Here is a 20,649-nt window from a genome sequence, read left to right as displayed (position 1 = left end):
GTTCTCTTGTTTGAGATAATAACAGTATAGTTTGAGTTGATTGATGTAGTGTTAATTTGTTTTCTAGCGCCTGTTAATTGTTGTGACGTTCAGAACCCACTACTGAGCGGGGCAATAAATACAGTCGCCTTGAGACACCGTTAGTCAGTGCAAGTGTCTGGTGCGTCCGCTTTGTGACGTTACAAAGCACGCTTTGCGCTCAGGTAAGTAAACATACCTGTACGCATGGGTGCTTTTGAAGGTCTGTGTGTCATGACAGTCATTTGCTTTGTAGTTACAATTTCGGGAGACATTTCACCTTAGTATAAGTCGTGTTTTCTGTGCGCGCAGCTCAAGCGAAGTTCGAGACAGCGCAGTTATACATGATTATACAGCCAATAGGTGTCTCCCTCCAGCGTTGCGGTGTGCAGGTGAGGCTTGACTCGCAAAGTGAGCTTGCTGTCGCTCGTTTGTCAGTCGTGTGGTCGGTTTGTGAGCACTCTTTCTGTTTGTGTGGAGACGTGTTCAGGGAAATATCCCTGTGAATGAACACTTTGACGCGAGTGTGTGAATATCCCGGTGAATGAACACTTTGACGCGAGCGTCTGAATATCCCTGTGAATGAACACTTTGACGCGAGTGTGTGAATATCCCGGTGAATGAACACTTTGACGCGAGCGTCTGAATATCCCTGTGAATGAACACTTTGACGCGAGTGTCTGAATATCCCTGTGAATGAACACTTTGACGCGAGTGTGTGAATATCCCTGTGAATGAACACTTTGACGCAAGCGTCTGAATATCCCTGTGAATGAACACTTTGACGCGAGTTTGTGAATATCCCTGTGAATGAACACTTTGACGCGAGCGTCTGAATATTCCTGTGAATGAACACTTTGACCCGAGTGTGTGAATATCCCTGTGAATGAACACTTTGATGCGAGTGTGTGAATATCCCTGTGAATGAGCACTTTACGCGAGCGTCTGAATATCCCTGTGAATGAACACTTTGACGCGAGTTTGTAAATATCCCTGTGGATAAACACTTTGACGCGAGTGTCTGAATATCCCTGTGAATGAACACTTTGACGCGAGTGTGTGAATATCCCTGTGAATGAACACTTTGACGCGAATGTGTGAATATCCCTGTGAATGAACACTTTGACGCGAGTGTGTGAATATCCCTGTGAATGAACACTTTGACGCGAGTGTGTGAATATCCCTGTGAATGAACACTTTGACGCGAGTGTGTGAATATCCCTGTGAATGAACACTTTGACGCGAATGTGTGAATATCCCTGTGAATGAACACTTTGACGCGAGTGTGTGAATATCCCTGTGAATGAACACTTTGACGCGAGTGTCTGAATATCCCTGTGAATGAACGCTTTCAGTGACGCGAGTGTCTGAATATCCCTGTGAATAAACACTTGGACGCGAGTTTATGAATATCCCTGTGAATGAACCATTTGACGCGAGTGTCTGAATATCCCTGTGAATGAACACTTTGACGCGAGTATGTGAATATCCCTGTGAATGAACACTTTGACGCGAGTGTGTGAATATGCCTGTGAATGAACACTTTGACGCGAGTGTGGGAATATCCCTGTGAATGAACACTTTGACGCGAGTGAGTGAATATCCCTGTGAATGAACACTTTGACGCGAGTTTGTGAATATCCCTGTGAATGAACACTTTGACGCGAGTTTGTAAATATCCCTGTGGATAAACACTTTGACGCGAGTGTGTGAAATATCCCTGTGAATGAACACTTTGACGCGAGTGTGTGAATATCCCTGTGAATGAACACTTTTACGCGAATGTGTGAATATCCCTGCGAATGAACACTTTGACGCGAGTGTGTGAATATCCCTGTGAATGAACACTTTGACGCGAGTGTCTGAATATTCCTGTGAATGAACGCTTTCAGTGACGCGAGTGTCTGAATATCCCTGTGAATAAACACTTTGACGCGAGTTTATGAATATCCCTGTGAATGAACACTTTGACGCGAGTGTCTGAATATCCCTGTGAATGAACACTTTGACGCGAGTATGTGAATATCCCTGTTAATGAACACTTTGACGCGAGTGTGTGAATATGCCTGTGAATGAACACTTTGACGCGAGTGTGTGAATATCCCTGTGAATGAACACTTTGACGCGAGTGTGTGAATATCCCTGTGAATGAACACTTTGACACAAGTTTGTGAATATCCCTGTGAATGAACACTTTGACGCGAGTTTGTGAATCCTGTGAATGAACACTTTGACGCGAGTGTCTAAATATCCCTGTGAATGAACACTTTGACGCGAGTGTGTGAATATCCCTGTGAATGAACACTTTGACGCGAGTGTGTGAATATCCCTGTGAATGAACACTTTGACGCGAGTGTGTGAATATCCCTGTGAATGAACACTTTGACGCGAGTGTGTGAATATCCCTGTGAATGAACACTTCGATGCTACACAACATGGACATTGTTGAGCTTTAAACGTTTAGTTAGCTCTCTGTCGCTGTCTTTCTCTGTCTGTCTCTGTTTCTGTCTCGGCCTGTCTGTCTGTCTCTTTATGTCTGTCTGTCTGTCTTTGTCTGTATCTGACTGTCACTGTCTCTCTGTCTGGACACTTGTTTGAGATCTAAACGTTAACTTGACTTAAGTGACTTTACACCTGAAGTAGTGAGTGCGGTAAAGCCGAGTATCAAGTCAGGGTGAGAGGGTGATTCGTGTGCGGGAGCGACTTTCGCATTCAAACGGTTCGTGGTGGTACGTGGGGCACGGTTAAAGCATCGCCGCGTTGTTTACGGTTAAGCTGGAGTATACACCTGAGGCCATATTTCAAAGTGGTAAGGCAGTTTTAAAGGTTTTTTTTTATGTTAGGCCAAAAAAAAAATAGGTCTGTTTACGGTAACCCGACCGACCCTATTTTTTTCGCGCGACCCTAGACTTTTTTTGGCATTTGGGGAAGAAAAAAGAAAAAAAAAATCTTGTTTTTTTTGCAAAATAACGTAAAAATATGGTTTTTTGGAGAAAAAAAAAAATAAATAAATAATCCCGACCTACCGACCCTATTTTTTTGGCCTATGTTACCGTAAACAGACCTATTTTTTTTTTTTTGGCCTTAGATCAGTGTTTTGTTTATCAGCAAAAAACAAAATGAATAGAGCTTGTCGCGCAAAATTTTGAGATAACGACTGAAGTTTGAGCATAGGTATGAGATTTTTTCATGCAAACCCTACTGAAGAATTTGTGATATTGTATTGTGAATATGTTAAAGGCACAGTAAGCCTCCCGTAAACCATCACAGAGCTCCCCGAGCGTCTAAATACAGTACAAGCATACTTCCATTTGAACGCTCACCGAACGGGAACATCCTGGCTGCTTTCTGTCGAGCGTGAGACATTTTCCAAGAATTTATTTTCGTGGACTTGGCCCTGAAGAACAATGGCACCTCGTTTTTGCGCTAGACCTAACTTTTAAAATCTAAATAATAAATTGACAGCTTGTTACACAAACATTCTTTAATCATAAAAGATATCGTTTTTCATCAAGACAAGATCAGAACAATTCGAAGTTGTGAAAGTTTAAAAAAAGAAAAGCCCGGAAGCAGGGTCACGCAAGGGTCGTAGCAGACGACGGCCTGGTTTATCAGTGCAAATCGCCGTTCCTCTCAACAGTCAAAAGCCATCGCTAGAGTTCTTGTGAACCACAGCCGTTGTTTCGTGCATAAAAAACGTGCTATTGTAGATAAGCTCACGTCGAGTCGCATTCAAATGACTAACTATGACGACTGCATTTTGAAAAGGGGGAAAACTGGATCACACGGGTTCACGATGGCTCAGGGGTAAGATAAACCACGCAAAAATAAATTCTTTGAAAATTGTTCGCTCTTTACGGAGGGCACCTAGGATGTTCTCAATTGGTGAGTGTTTAAATGAAAGGGTGTTTGTACTGTGTGTAAAAGCCTGACCGTATCTGTGATGGTTTACGGGAGGCTTACTCTGCCTTTAACAAAAAACCAATCTGATGATCACAAACCGAAGAAGAGAAATAGGGAAGCAAAATAGAACATCAAACATAGTGATTTTATTTTACAGGTGAATTTGGAAAAAAACCCTTATGTATCCATTTTTGAAGCCCAATTTGAAGCATGGAACACAGTCAAACATAAATTAAAAGTGTTAAAGTGGTTACAGTGTTCAGAAATAGTGTTAAATAACAATTAGTTGAGTTATCCCTCTTCACAAATTTTAAAAGAAATACACCTCTTGTCGCGCACAATTTTTAACTGTGATGCTTTTACTACCCCCACCCCCTACTCATTTTTCAGAAAAGAGTGCATATTATCTTCCAAATAGACAAGCAAGGTAGTCAGATGATCAAAACTTAAGAACAGAAATAGGGAAGCAAAATAGAACACCCAACAGAGTGATTTAACTGGTGAATTCAGAAAAAACACACCTTTTTACTCATTTTATTAGCTGAATTTAAAGCTTGGAAGACAGAAATAAATAAATTAAAAGTGCAAAACTGGTTACAGTGTTCAGAAATAGTGTTAGATACCAAGTTGAGTTATCCCTCTTCATCACAGTTAAAAGAAACGCACCTCTTGTCGCGCAAAATCTTGAACTGTGATGCTTTTACTACCCCTACCCCCTACCCATTTTTCAGAAAAGAGTGCATATTATCTTCCAAATAGAAAAGCAAGGTAATCAGATGATCAAAAACTTCAGAACAGAAATAGGGAAGCAAAAAAACCCCACCCAACAGAGTGATTTAACTGGTGAATTCAGAAAAAAACACTTTTTTACTCATTTTATAAGCTGAATTTAAAGCTTGGAAGACAGAAACAAATAAAATAAAAGTGCTAAAGTGTTAGATACCAAGTTGAGTTATCCCTCTTCATCACAGTTAAAAGAAACGCACCTCTTGTCGCGCAAAATCTTGAACTGTGATGCTTTTACTTCCCCCACCCCCTACCCATTTTTTAGAAAAGAGTGCATATTATCTTCCAAATAGGAAAGCAAGGTAATCAGATGATAAAAAACTTAAGAAGATAAATAGGGAAGCAAAATAGAATATCCAACATAGTGATTTAACTGTTGAATTCAGAAAAAAACAACTTTTTTCCCTCATTTTTGAAGCTGAATTAGAACAGAAGTTTAAAAGACAGAAAAAATAAATTAAAAGTGCTAAAGTGGTTACAGTGGTTACAGTGGTTACAGTGTTCAGAAATAGTGTTAGATACCAAGTTGAGTTTTCACTCTTTATCACAGTTAAAAGAAACACACCTCTTGTCGCGCACAATCATGAACTGTGATCCTTTTACTACCCCCGCCCCCTACCCATTTGAACACAAAAGAGTGCATATTCTCTTCCAATTAAAAAAATAAGTAATTTTAAGCAACTGGACATTTTTAAAATACATCTTTTCTGTCAGTCCAAAGATTGCTTAGTCCATTGAAAACAAACAGACTAGGATTTAGCGCACCCATTTTAAGAAAAAGTTAACATGATAATTGATATATTAGACTTTTTATGCAATTACTACTGAAGATTCCAGACCAGGTAAAACAATCCTTTGTCACATTTTTAAAATTTTCTTATAAATCTATCTATTGCGAGTCTTGTCTCTTTGTGTCATTTCTAAAGTTATTTTCAAGAATTCTATCCTAGCAAACAAATTTAAAAATCCCTACCTACCTACCCTATTTTGTTTACCCATGTTATTAGAAACAGACAATTTATTTTTATTGGCCTAAAGATCTTGAAACATTTGTTTTAATAGAGAAATAACAAGTACAGCCCTTAGCTGTGTCACTCGAATTTCTTTGTCAGGCTGAAACTTAGCTGTTGCGTTGAAGTCTGCTGTGTGTGTCTGGGTCCAAAGCAACTTTCACATTCTCATCTGCACACTCACGTTACTCACACAAGTATACAATTCTACCCACAGAGGCGTTCGGGGATGGGGGTCTCGCACTCGGGCGAATCACACCACAAAATACAAAGTATAACGTACACAGATTTTTCTATTGAACCAAAAAGCAAATTAAATCATGAATAAATCAATCAAGCAAAACTTCCACACAATGACACACTCACTCTCGGTTCACACTGCGCTCTGGGCGTGCACACTTGGCAGCACGTATACCGTTCCGACGCCGTTTGTCTTCCTGCAAGTCCAGCACAGGCACACGATTGTCCAAGAACCACAATAATCCTCGTGAATGCCACGGCAGGCATAGTAAGGTTACGTAGAAAAGTCCAAAAGGGTGCGTTAATCACATGGTGGTAATCCGGCACACACACACACACACACACACACACACACACACACACACACACACACACACACACACACACACACACACACACACTCCGGTTTGGTAAGTTATCTGATAAATAATGTAGCCTGTATATTTAACTGGGAGACTGATCAGACAGGAAGAGCAATACTTTCACATTTCCGATGTTCAGCGATAAACTTGTTTTCTTCGAGAGTTCGATCTTCGTGCGATTCTGGCGCATTGTCACCAAGAACGTTAAAAAAACAGGGTATCATCATGATGCCTCTCAGAGTCTACAAAAACCAGGTCTATGTACTCTTCATCTAAAGTCAGTCAGTATTAGCCCCTCAACACAATCCTCATCTTGTCCCATAGTGATTTCTGCCGCCAAAGAACATGTGGTTCTCAACTCACAAGACCGATTTGTCGTCTTCCATTGCGAAATTCAGATCTACCCCAACTATACGTGCATTGATCTGAGCAATACAATATCAGATGCGATAATCTGCAAACATGTCTTCAACACAATCTGCATCTTGTCCCATCCTGATTTCTGTCGGCAAAGAACATGTGGCCGTTCTCAACTCACAAGACCGATTTGTCATCTTCCAGTGTGAAATTCAGATCTGTCCCAAGTACGTGCAATAAAATGTAGAAGCGATAATCTGAAAAACATCTTTTCGCGTGAACGCTGCCACGTTGTCATCAGTCCGATGTCTTATCAAGAGCAGGGATGAACACACTTTTTCATCAGCAGTTTGTTATGTTTATCCGCAGACTGCTTTCCATTACTTGTCGTCTGTTTTAGATTGACTCGTAGGGTTCTTCAGCCAGGCAAGCAGAGATCAAGCGCAAGGAAGAAGTGCTTGAGCGAGTTTTCGCGAGGAACAGGGTTGAGCTACGGTAGGGTCACTGCGCATGTCTGGTTTTTTTTCTTCGCGGAAACGCTGTTGGGTTGTGTCCAGTCGCGTCCCTTGCAACAAGATGGCGACAAGCGCGTTACGGATTTACTGTTGTGGAGAGTTGATGGACGACGATGATGAACAAGCAGTACTGTTTTATTGTTGATGTGAATGTAATGCCAAAACATCGAACTATCGATTCGAACGTCAATGAAGAAGTGAGCGTGAAAATCGAGCGCAAAACAGCCGGGTAAAAGTTCAGGGCGCTAAAGTACATTTGAGCCGAAATCGCACCCAAACTCCTGTTGACCTCATTTCTTCCCAAAATAAACATCACTGCTAAAATAAAATGCATTAAAACCAAGACAGTATCCAACCCAGTATCCTTAATTTTTGAAAGGCTAAGTGATTTACAACAAATGTCTTCTCACAATCCGTAACTTTGTCAAAAAATATTTGCAGAAGTTTCTCACCTCGCCTTGGCAGCCATCTTGGAACTGGAGAGACCCTACGCAGGAAGCAAGGTTGAAAGTTGGTTAACCGGTGACGTCACTCCAGTCGTACCGGACCACAGTGGGCACGTTTCATGATATTGAGGATTGCAGTTTCCCTCTCACACACAATATTCCAAAATAATAAATAGTCAAACAGGGGCCAAAAAACAGTTTGCACCAAGAGTTCAACTTTTTATCTATCCAAAACAGTAAAAAAAATTATATGAACATTCGTATTTCCAAGATGATTGGCGTTCCAAGACGCTATATCCTAAAACCCCCAAAACATGCTTTTACAACTTCAGTGCATAATAACTGCCCAAAGGTGCTGTTTAAAGCAACCTTTGATAATAATTTTTAACATACTCCTTGAACACATTAATAAAAACGGTTAACTTGCAAATAAAGGGACAGTATTGATCAGAACAATGGTAAGATAAAGGACGCTACTTATATTTTGTACATTTGTTTATCTTTATCGTTTCCTGTAGACCTCAGAAGTTCTAACCAGCTTAAGAAATCATTCTAAAATCGAAAAACAAACATCTATACAGTTTGTACGCAAAGTAGATTGATATTTGACACAGTCACACAGACATACGTGGGCTATGGGGCAACCCTACCCCCTAAATTTGAAAACGGGGTCAATTTCTTAACTGCATGCATTCAGCAAAACAATCCCTAAAAATTTATTTTTTTCACAAATGAACTTATGACTTTAGAAAAGCATTCAAAAATGCATATATACAACGCTTTTTCTTTGGTCCCAATTCAAGGGGGTGTGCTATTCTCAGGTAACACTGTGAACGCTCAAATGAGACTTGGTCACATGTCAAAATAGTAATCCCCCCTGTTGTTCATGGTTCGTTGGTGGGATTTTTTTTTATCTGAGCCATTGGCAAGCATGAAATGTCATCAACATTAGGAAAGACATAGTATCTCCCATTGTCTTTTGCGCGCAAACACTTCACACAGATCTCCTCTCGATCTGGCCCATCGGGGAAATGGGTTGACTTGGGGATGATCACCGCCCTGTATCTCTCCACCTTTCCATCCATGCTGACAAAGTCAGCGGTCACAAAGTCCCCAACTTGAATGTCTCACTGTGGGACAAAGAACCTGGTTTTCACGACTGGCACCACGCGGCATCCAGTGGCGTGTTGTGGGTAGACGTCCATTGATTTTGATAATAATTTTTATATTTTTAATTTTCAGACCTTGTTTTTAATCCGAATATAACATATTTATATGTTTTTGGAATCAGAAAATGATGAAGAATAAGATGAACGTACATTTAGATCGTTTTATAAAAAAATAATTTTAATTACAATTTTCAGATTTTTAATGACCAAAGTCATAAACTAATATTTACGCCACCAAGCTGAAATGCAATACCGCAGTCCGGCCTTTGTCGAAGATTGCTTGGCCAAAATTTCAATCAATTTGATTGAAAAATGAGGGTGTGACAGTGCCGCCTCAACTTTTAAAAAAAAGCCGGATATGACGTCATGAAAGACATTTATCGAAAAACTGAAAAAAACGTCCGGGGATATCATACCCAGTAACTCTCATGTCAAATTTCATAAAGATCGGTCCAGTAGTTTACTCTCAATCGCTCTACACACACACACGCACACACGCACACACACACACACACACACTCACACACACACACACACACACAGACACACATACACCACGACCCTCGTCTCGATTCCCCCTCTATGTTAAACATTTAGTCAAAACTTGACTAAATGTAAAAAGAAAAAAAAATTCAAAAAAATGGGATAGCGGCGAAACGGGATTGCGCCAAAATGGGATGCGGTAGTAAAATGACGCTTGGCTTGTTAAATGTCGCCAAAATGGGACGGCGGCAAAACGGGATTGCACGTAAATGGGATATTGCGCGAATTATAAACGAAGGAGTAGGCCCTAAGTTTCTCGTACGAGATGTTTACTGGGAGTAAATATTTGGGGAGTAAAAATTTAGTTCCTTGTGAGTTCTTTTTTCGTACAAGATTTTTACTGGAAGTTTACTCCGTCCGAGTCAATTTTTCGTGGAGTAAAAATTTTGTGTTACACCGGTTCATGACCGTTGTGGTAACGAGCGCACATTGTTGTCTCTATATATTGTGTTCCTACGAATCGAAAGTACGATCGGCAAGCCAGTCTGTCATTGAAGGCAACGTTCGATATTTCCGTCTGTCAGCGTTGCCAACGTTCGACAGATTTTACTACTGTTACTCACAAACTTTCAATTTACACAATGAAATGCCAATAACATGTACACACAAGAATGGGAGACGAAGGGAAAACATACTAGCGATTGAAATTATGCAAACGAACTCACAAATCCCTCACTTTCCGAATGCAAACGCTGCAAATCCGTATGCGTGCGTCGCTGTGCCGAACGTTGGGTTGACGAACGTTGCTGACAGACGCAACAAAACTTGATCAAAAGGCACTAAAAACGATTAAATGTTTTACTCACTGGGTATCGCATTCCTCTTTTTCTTCCTGCAGACGATATGAAGCGGTTGAAACGTCGTTTCCGATTAAAGGCTCGGTTATTTCCGTTAAAAACGAAGTTTGCCGAACGTGTGATTCAGTCTACAGACACCGGTCGGATCACAACAAAAATGTTCATTCTTTGCGATTTTGTGATACTGTTGATGATACACCTGCTTTCCAGTGAAGAACATCAATAAAATGATGTTCACAAGCAAGAATAACAGACAAAAGCACGCGATGTGTAAAATTAGGCTTTGCTTTGCAAACAAAGCACGTGGTTTTTTTTTACTGACAGACACTTTCGGTGGTGATTGAAATTTTTTCCAGAAACGGTTTTATGCTCCCATTTGATATTGTTTCCCTATTTTCTCTAGTCAGAGACTAACCTTGTGTATTAATTGAATTAATAACCCCATTATCATAAGTGTTGTGTGTTATTTTTGTGTCTGTTGAATCACACTTTGAGATGGGGTCATGTGACAGAAGGAAATGATGTCTGTCAGGATTCACACGTTCGCTTCAAAAAACGCGCTCAAATAATTGCTCAAACACAAACATTTTAGCTTTTATTTATTTTTTTGTATTGCAAATACCATACTTACTCATGCCAAGCAGAAAAAATGATGAAAATCAACACAGTAAGCAAGTAATTTGAAGGCAAAGTTTACACACATCAAAGAGTCTGATTACCGTGAAACCTGCCAGAACTTATAAGTTCTGTGTACCGGACCGAGTTTTTGCGACCTCCGGTTCGACTCGAGTCACCTTAGTTGACGCTAAAACTCGCTCCTTGTTTACTGACACGTTCTCACGCACGACATGTCGTAAATGCAAGTTCTAACGATTGGTTTTTATTGCACTGATAGAGAATGTCGATAGTTGTAAACTTCTGCCATTTCCTAATGTTTATTTCATTATTTTGCATACGGATATGGCTAATAAGTGGATAATCTGTAACGACACGAAACGCGTTCTAAATCCGGGAAGGGAGGCTACTCCAGCGTACTTTCAGGTGTATCCTACAGCCTCAAAGAAACGCGTTGTTTACCTCACTGGGTCCAGGTAGAGGAGAAAACACCTGAGCACGACCCCTTTCACAGTCTCCCCTTTTCCCTTTCACACGGTGGCGTTCAGTCGATCGCAAGGCGGCTCCAAGTGTTCAGTGTCACCGTCTCACAGCCTCACAGGGCACTGCGCAGTCAGTGACAATTAAGTTATTTCAAAGTATTCAGTGACACTGTCTCATAGCGCACTGAGCGGTCAATGACACGTTAGTTCAAGTATTCAGTCGAACGGAGTAAGGCGACTTGAGGTGTTTAGTGTCACAGTGTCACAGCCTAAAAGGGCGCTGCGCGATCTATCCGCAAGTTATTCCAAGATTTCAGTGTCACTTGCTGAACAGACGACAGTTGAGTGTGTCGAGAGAGGAATGCTGTCATCTCTGCCTTCAATCCTCTCACCGATACCACGGAGGTGTAGCTCTCTTTCTGTGAGTGGACTTACTTTAAAGGCCTCTTCCTGCTCCATGAAACATGGTGTCATTGTAAAGTGAGTGCTAGTATAGCTAGGTAAGCGGCCTAGGCCTCTTTGAAGCGTGCGACTGGTGTAGGTTGAAGGTTGGACCGGTGCACACTGCATGTGACAAGCGATATCGCGGTGCACTCTCCTGCAATTCAGCGTCCGGTGTGTGTCCACCGTTCACTCTCTCGTAAATAGATTCAGTTCGTGTGTGTGTGTGTGTGTGTGTGTGTGTGTGTGTGTGTGTGTGTGTGTGTGTGTGTGTGTGTGTGTGTGTGTGTGTGTGTGTGTGTGCCTGTGTGTGTGTGTGTGTGTGTGTGTGTGTGTGTGTGTGTGTGTGTGTGTGTGTGTGTGTGTGTGTGTGTGTGTGTGTGTGTGTAGTAAAACAACATGCAACATCACCATTTTACTGCAGCATTTTGGATTTCAATTTTACTGCAGTAAAACTGTTTTACTGCAGAAAAAAACGTTGCTCTCGCGAAAGATGACATTATGCAGAAATGCTGCAGAAAAGACAGTTTTTCTCCAGCATTTCGGTTTTTCTGCAGAATAACTGAATAATGTCATAATCCGCCAAGAGCCAGTACAAAATGCTGCAGAAAAAAATAAAAACAGGTTTTCTGCAGTAAAACAACAGCACCGTTTTACTGCAGCATTCTTGATTTCAATTTTACTGCAGTAAAATGTTTTGCTGCAGAAAAAATCGCTGCTTCGGCGAAAGATGACATTATCCAGAAATGCTGCAGAAAAGACAGTTTTTCTCCAGCATTTTGGTTTTTCTGCAGAATAATAACTGAATAATGTCATAATCCCCTAAGGATAGATAAAGATGATGATGATGATGACGATGATAATGACGATGATGATGATGATGATGACGACAATGATAATGATGATGATGATGATGATGATGATGATGATGATGATGAAAATGAGGCATAAAGAGACAGAGACAGACAAAGAGAGACAGAGAGAGGAGAAAGAGAGAGAGGGAGAGGGAGAGAGAGAGAGAGAGTATATATTTCAGAAGCCGTCTTAGTCAACCGTTTACTTGGTGCTATTTGTAATTTCGTGTAGATTGCAGGCCTACTGCTAAATATATATATGTATGCTATTTGAGATTGAACTAGATTCAACCCCAATGTCAACTCTCTGTCTGCCTGTCTCTCTCTCTCTGGCTTTGACGTGTGTGTGTGTGTGTGTGTGTGTGTGTGTGTGTGTGTGTGTGTGTGTGTGTGTGTGTGTGTGTGTTTGTCTCAATCTCTGTCTCTTTCTCTCTTTGTCTGTTTGGCTCTGTCTCTCTGTCTCTGTCTATGTCTCTCTGTCTCTGTCTCTCTCTCTCTCTCTCTCTCTCTCTCTCTCTCTCTCTCTCTCTCTCTCTCTCTCTCTCTCAGTATTTGAGTAAGCGAGAGAAAGCTAGCCGGATCTGATTATATATATTCCGTACTCGCTGCGACTAGTTAACCACGGCATTTACGGAGAGGTGATCCCTTTTTCTGCCGTGTCTAAAACAATTCCTTGTGCACAAGCCACCGTGTCTTGGCGTCCTGTTCTTTTCGCTTTTCGAGTGCGTGAACTCCAAACTGATCAAATCTTTTTAATGATTGTTTTTCTATTAGTAAGATATGACATATTTTGTGTGTGTTTTAGCGTGCATGGCTGTCAGTGTAACACCGAGGACGGGAGAGAGATGATGACATGAGACGTCTATTGGCAGTGCGCAGTACGGACTGAACTGACCGTAACTACACTCTGGGGAAAACCGCCAGCGAGGACTCTGAGCACACCACACCCATACCTCCGACAGACGCAGTATGGGACAACTTTACAAGTTTTAATAACCTTCTATATGGCCAACGCTTTGACATGAGTGGATCTTCACCTGTCTTCCGTGATTGCATAAAGACATTACACGCGATTAGACTGAATTCTGAATGCTGACGCGAGACTTTTCTCACTCCCAGTATCATGTAGCGGATAGCTTTCTAACGTCGGACGTGTTCCATTCACCGTGTCCAGTGTCGGTTAACATGTCGGCATAAGACGTGCAGTCCGCAGTGGTCAGCTGAGTGTAGCGGTCAGCAGTGACGTGGACATGCGAGGCGAGTGTCCGGTGTCCAGCAGGTAGAGTCATGAAGACGTGGATGCTGGTCAGAGCGGGCGACGTGAGTCAGAGGTTGAGGGTGTGGCTGGTGGGCAGGTGGCGGGTTGTGGCGGGCGTGTCGCTGCTGTCGCTGTGCGTGTTGCTGCTGGCCTCCTCCCGCCCCTTCTCCTCCGTGTACTCCTCCCTGCACAGCACAACCAGCCTGGCCGCCATGGCCACGGACCTCAACGACCAGCGCACGGACCTGGCGCGGGACTACTTCAGTCAGCTGACCAGGCGGACTCTGCAGGAGCTCCAGGCCAGGTCGCCACACGATGGGAACGCTTCCTTCATGCTGTCCGCACCGGAGTCGGACAACACCCCCACCCCCTCCACCATCCCCACTTTCACCATCGTCATCATCACCGTCAGCAGGAAGCGGCCCCGCAACACCAACAGGTGAGGAATTGTTATTATCATACAACTGTTCATTTGTACCTGAATGATTGTGCAGTTTTAATCGTTACATTTTGTGTTTGTTCTCTGAGTGTTGCGATGGGATGCGAACAGATAACTGTCAATCTTATTTTTGAATGAAAACTAACATAAAAGGTTGCTTATCTTATCTTATCTTTCTTTTCTCTACCGGACATTAACTTATCTTATTTGAACTTATCTTATGTATACATGTATGGGGCTATTTATATAGCGCTTGACGTTCTCTAAGCGCTTTACATATTAATTTCTGCCGTGAGAGATGGAATTTTTTACTCAATATATCACGCATTCACATCGGCCAGTAAATCTCAAGCCAGTTAAGGCGAATATTTACTTTTCACGGCCTATTAAATCACACGGGTATTTGGTGGACATTTGTATGATCTGCCATTTACACATCCATCTTTTGAGTGTGTACAAGTGATACTAGCCCTTCATCAGAAACCAGTTCAGTTGTTTTGCAGATCTATAGGCCTCCTCCAAACCCAAAAAACAAATTGACTGATGCCATGTTTTTCTCTGAATTTCATGACCTTGTTGACCATTGTAACACTTTGTCTGGAACTCCTGTTTTGCTTGGTGATATCAATGTTCATTTTGATGACTGCAACCACCCTTCCACTGTCAAGATGTTAGATATTTTAGATGTTTTTCAATTCACACAGTCAGTCAGTCATCCAACGCACAAGAAGAATCACATACTGGATTGGGTTATGCATAGGCCTGATGATCATATTGTTCAATCTGTGTCTGTTACACATGTCTTAGCCTCAGATCATTTTTGTGTTTTGTTTGATCTGATGACCCAGTGTCCTCCTCCTCTACCCATGTTTAAGTCTGTCCGCTGTCTCCGTACAATGGATAAAGACGCTTTTAGCAACGAGCTGCAGAACGCGCTGCCCCCCTCCCCCTCCGCTGACCAACTTGATGCCACACTTCGTGCTGCTCTTGACGCTCATGCCCCCGTTTTACGTCGCCCTGTCCGTCCGTCCAAGTCCGCACCGTGGTACTCCGACATCTGTGTCAAACTGCGTGATGCCAAATGTGACCGTAGGCGTGCTGAGCGCAGGTGTGTTAAGACTGGTCTTACTGTCCACAAACAAATATTTCAACGAGCAAAGGACATTGTAACTAAGTTAGTACACACAGCAAAGACAACCTTCCTCCAAACCCAGATTATTGCCTGCGATTCAAGCAAAAAACTTTTCGATATTTGCAGCCGGTTGACCGGCCGCAGTAAGGTATCCCCACTTCCCACTGTTTTCCCCGCTAGTCAGCTGCCAGATGTATTCAGCGACTATTTTATCAAGAAGGTTTCTGATATTCGTTCTGAACTTGATCAGATGAGTGCACATTCTGCTTCCTCCAGTCATGTTGATGTTCCCACTGATTGTTCTTTTTCATCATTTCAGCCAATCAGTGAAAAAGACCTTAGATCCATTATTCTGAAGTCCAAACCAACAACTTGTCCACTTGATGCCATACCCACACCATTGCTTTTTGACTCACATGCGAAGCAAAAGTGAGTATGTACTCACCCGAGTCGTCCGTCCGTCTGTCCGGAAAACTTTAACGTTGGATACTTCTTGGACACTATTAAGTCTATCAACACCTGATGTGGCCTGATGGTGTATGGTTACAAGATCTCAAAAAACATGTGCGGCAACTTGACCTCACTTCAAGTTCAAGGTCACAGGGGCCGTAATTGTTGTCTTAAAAACGACCATTTTTCACATTTTCGCATTTTTTTCTGAAGTTATCGAGAATGGCAACCTTAGCTATGTATGCTGTACAGGGCAATGTAAGCCCTATCTTTGGACACCAGTTTGGTTGACCTTGCTTCAACGTCAAGGTCGCAAGGGTCCTTTAAAGTTGGATTGTATACATATTTTGAAGTGACCCTGACCCTGAACTATGGAAGATAACTGTTTCAAACTTAAAAATTATGTGGGGCACATGTTATGCTTTCATCATGAGACACATTTGGTCACATATGATCAAGGTCAAGGTCACTTTGACCCTTATGAAATGTGACCAAAATAAGGTAGTGAACCACTAAAAGTGACCATATCTCATGGTAGAAAGAGCCAATAAGCACCATTGTACTTCCTATGTCTTGAATTAACAGCTTTGTGTTGCATGACCTTGGATGACCTTGACCTTGGGTCAAGGTCACATGTATTTTGGTAGGAAAAATGTGTAAAGCAGTTCTTAGTGTATGATGTCATAGCTAGGTTTAGTTATTTGACCTTGACCCTGAAGGTCAAGGTCATGTAAAGGTCAAGGTCAAGCATGTGAGTCGTATGGGCTTTGCCCTTCTTGTTGAGAATCTTGATGTGTTGTTGCCAACTCTTACTCAACTTGTCAATGATAGCCTGTTATCTGGTGTTTTTCCATCATTGTTCAAAACTGCACTTGTCAAACCACTTCTCAAAAAACCAAGTCTTGATGTCAATATTTTGAAACATTATCGTCCTGTATCTAATTTATCATTCTTGTCCAAAGTTTTTGAAAAGGTAGTTTTGAAGCAGCTGTTGTCATATTTGAACACCCATGATTTGATATCGCACTCTCAGTCCGCTTATCGCCCTTCTCACTGTACTGAAACAGCCCTACTTAAAGTAATCAGTGACATTCTGTCTGCTCTGGATGGTGGTGATGTGTCAGTGCTTACCCTACTTGACCTTTCTGCAGCGTTCGACACGATTGACCATGTCACGCTTCTCCATAGACTTCAGACTCTGTACGGCATCTCCGGTCCACCGCTAGCATGGCTTGAGTCCTATCTCATTGGCAGGACTCAGGCTGTGCTTGTCGATGGCCAGATGTCTGCTCCAGCCCCACTTTCTTTCGGCGTTCCTCAAGGTTCAGTACTTGGTCCCATCCTTTTCATCATGTACACTAAGCCCCTCTCCACACTGATTCAAAACCATTCTGTTTTAAATCAGTCTTTTGCTGATGACACCCAGCTGTATAAACCCAGTCCCCCAGCAGAGACACATTCCGCCATCCAGACCATTCAGACATGCATCACTGATGTTAAATCTTGGATGGTTGATAACAAACTTAAGCTGAATGATGATAAGACTGAAGTCTTTCTGTGCAAAAAGAAGAACACTACATTTCCCTCTCCCCAACCTGTTTCTGTTCAAATAGGCAACACCGACATTCTTTTCTCACCATCAGCTAGAAACCTTGGATTCACCCTTTCATCTGACATGACCCTTAACAAACATATATCTTTAGTCTGTAGAGCTTCGTAAGATCAGCACCATTCGCCACACACTCTCCTCTCAAAGAACTAACACTCTTGTCTGTGCCTTTGTTCTTTCTAAACTTGACTACTGCAACTCTCTTCTCTCTGGCTGTCCTCTGTACCTCCTGCATAAACTATAAAAAGTCCAAAACTCGGCAGCACGCCTCATTCTCAACACCACTTCTTCACACACTGCACTGGTTACCTATTCAAGCCCGCATTGACTACAAACTGTCTACCCTCTGCTTTAACTTCTTTTCTGGTTCGTCTCCTGCTTACTTCTCTGAACTCCTCACCGTCTATTCTCCAGCAAGACAACTCCGTGCCTCTTCTGACTGTCGCATCCTTACCATTCCACACACCAAAACCAAAACATACGGACAACGCACTTTTACTTTCTGCGCACCCACACAATGGAATTCTCTCCCCTTTCACATCCGCCACCTTTCACAAACGAGCACTTAAAACGCACCTCTTCAGGAAATACAACCCCTGATTTTGTTTTCTCAGTCCATCAGTAGGCTACATGTAGTGTTATTTGTTGTTTTAGTGATTTTTCACCACCTATTTTATTCATGTTTTTATTACTTAGTTAGTGGAAGAATCTTTTGTAATGTATGTTTGAAGGTGTATGCTTTTAATTAAGCGTTGTTGACTATGAATGTAGATGTAAATGCTTGTATAACTGTGTTTTAATTTTAGTGTTATTTGTTGTTTTAGTGATTTTTCACTACCTATTTTATTCATGTTTTTATTATTTAGTTAGTGGAAGAATCTTTTGTAATGTATCTTTGATGGTGTATGCTTTTAATTAAGCGTTGTTGACTATGAATGTAGATGTAAATGCTTGTATAACTGTGTTTTAATTTCAAATGTGTCAAGCGCAAAGAGCATAATTGTAAAGTTATGATGTTGCGCTATATAAATGCTCATTTATTATTATTATTATTATTATTATACAATTTTGCCAGGAAAGACCCTTTTGTCAATCGTGGGATCTTTAACGTGCACACCCCAATGTAGTGTACACGAAGGGACCTCGGTTTTTCGTCTCATCCGAAAGACTAGCACTTGAACCCACCACCTAGGTTAGGAAAGGGGGGAGAAAATTGCTAACGCCCTGACCCAGGGTCGAACTCGCAACCTCTCGCTTCCGAGCGCAAGTGCGTTTACCACTCGGCCACCCAGTCCTTATCTTATTATATCTTACATTACCTTACCTTACCTCACCTTACCTTAGCTTACCTTACCTTACCTCACCTCACCTTACCTTACCCCACCTCACCTCACCTCACCTCACCTCACCTCACCTAATAATTATTGTCTTACTTTTTCTCTCAAGCTATCTTATCTTATCCTATCTTTTCTGATCATACCTGACCTATCTTATCCTATCTCCTTAGGTCCCTTGGCTACGTGCTGCAGAGCGGAGCGGCCCTGGACTCCCTGGTGAAGAACGACCCCATGTTCCTCGACTCGCGCCTGTTTGTGTGTAACGTGGACCCCCACCCCGCCAACCACGAGGACGCCGTCCTGCTCAAACACTACCTGCCCTACGTGGAGCGCTACGGTGGCTCCGTGGTCCCCGCGCTGTCCCGCCTGCCTGTGCCGGGGTCCGAACAGCTGTACCGTGACGTCAAGCTGCCCAACATCTTTGACCGGGAGCGCAGTGACTACACGTTCTGTCTGCAGGCTGCGCTGGCCTTCCCCTCCCAGTACTACCTGGTCTTTCAGGACGACGCCCTCCCCCACCCCCACTTCCCCGCCGTGCTGGACCTCAGTCTGGCCAAGCTGACCAAAGCCCAACAGTGCCTCAAAGACCAAAGCAGCAGCGGTCAATTTTTGACCGGTCTGTTCCAGTCCTTCCCGACGTGTTTGTCGGAGCACCCGCCTTACATGTCGCACAGTCTGCCCCCCATCCCGCGCCTTATCTCCCCCACCCCCAACTCGACCTTCGGATATCTCAAATTCTACTTCCCCGAGAGGTGGCAAGGCTTCGCGCTGGAGCAGCAGCGGCTGCTGGACCTTCTCAGCATGGGGTGTGTGGGGGGCGGGGTGGCGCTCATCATTCAGGCCCTCGTGGCGTGGAGAAGGAAGGCGGGGTGGGAGCCGTCCCGGACCGTGCTGTGTGTGGGGGTCGTGTTGACCCTGGTCGTGGTGCTGCTGGTGGGCAGACAGACCGTCAACGAGTTGCGACGAGTGTCCACGTTTCTCTACCGCCTCCAGTCTCCCCCCGACTGCTGCATCCCCGCCATGCTCTACCCCGCTCCCGTCATGCCCCAGCTGGTCACGTGGCTCGCGGACAGCCCGGGTCACAGCAAGGTTGACCTCAGGGTCTCGGACTTCTTCAAGCACCACGCCCTCCCGTCGTACTTCATCGCACCCAACGTGGTCCGCCATGTCGGCATGGTCAGCTCGCTGTTCGAGAATTACAGGAAACCGGTTGAGGAGTTCGTTCTCTTCAGGTGAAATCCCGCCACTGTTTGATGGATATTGTTCTCGTGTGAGTGTTGGTGTATGGCTGTTTTTTGTAGTGCTCATGTTACCTTAGACATGAGTGTGTGTGGGGGTGTGTGTTTGTGTGTGTGTGTGTGTGTGTTTTGCACCGGTTCGTAGGTGCGTGCGTAAGTGTGTGCGTGCTTGCTTGCTTCCTTGTGTGGGTGAGTGTGTGTGTGTGTGTGTGGGGGGGGTGTTCGTACGTGTGTGTGTGTGTGTGTGGTTGTGCGTGCGTGTTTGTGTGTGTGTGCGTTCATACGTGCGTGCATACGTATAGACGTGTGTGTTCGTGTTGCCACACACGGGCGTGCAATGAAATGGACGTCGCAGGCAGCGAGATACAGACACGGCATGCACTAGAATTAACATGAGCCAAAGTACTTCTCGTCCTGCATTCCAATATGGTTTTCCCTTTATCAATAATCAGTGTTACGTCACGTGATGTTGAAACAGGCAGCGTCTCTTTGTGTACGATTATCGAACGTGTTTATCCCTGGTGAGATTAAGCAAAGTGAGGGCAGGTTGACATGTTATATATTGTTGTTATTATTGCTTTATCCTTATTCTAGTGTACTTACGCAAGTATTAAAGGTCAGGATTACTACTTTCTGTGTGTGTGTCTG

At 43.1% G+C, this 20,649-nt stretch overlaps 1 protein-coding gene across 3 annotated transcripts; it reads left to right on the top strand.

The window, feature by feature from the left end:
* The first annotated feature begins 68 nt into the window (after window positions 1–68).
* LOC138952145 (post-GPI attachment to proteins factor 4-like) lies at window positions 69–20,649 on the top strand. Of its 3 annotated transcripts, none has more exons than XM_070323741.1 (3): window positions 69–203; window positions 13,344–14,235; window positions 18,934–20,649. In XM_070323741.1, the coding sequence occupies exons 2-3, from the start codon at window positions 13,826–13,828 to the stop codon at window positions 19,997–19,999; spliced, it is 1,476 nt and encodes a 491-aa protein (XP_070179842.1). In that variant the 5' UTR covers window positions 69–203; window positions 13,344–13,825; the 3' UTR covers window positions 20,000–20,649. The 3 variants fall into 3 exon arrangements, with proteins under 3 accessions (XP_070179842.1, XP_070179841.1, XP_070179840.1); XM_070323740.1 differs by lacking the exon at window positions 69–203 and adding an exon at window positions 11,176–11,664; XM_070323739.1 differs by lacking the exon at window positions 69–203 and adding an exon at window positions 11,176–11,723.

Source organism: Littorina saxatilis, linkage group LG17 (genome assembly GCF_037325665.1).
Source record: "Littorina saxatilis isolate snail1 linkage group LG17, US_GU_Lsax_2.0, whole genome shotgun sequence".
In the NCBI taxonomy this organism is placed as follows: Eukaryota; Metazoa; Mollusca; class Gastropoda; order Littorinimorpha; family Littorinidae; genus Littorina; species Littorina saxatilis.
Note: the sequence above shows the minus strand (reverse complement) of the source record. Positions and strands in the feature narration are given on the sequence as shown.

Coding starts and splice junctions, on each gene's coding strand:
- LOC138952145 (XM_070323741.1), top strand. CDS start 13,826: ATGAAGACGTGGATGCTGGTCAGAGCGGGCGACGTGAGTCAGAGGTTG. Junction 14,236..18,933: donor CGGCCCCGCAACACCAACAG/GTGAGGAATTGT, acceptor CTATCTCCTTAG/GTCCCTTGGCTACGTGCTGC.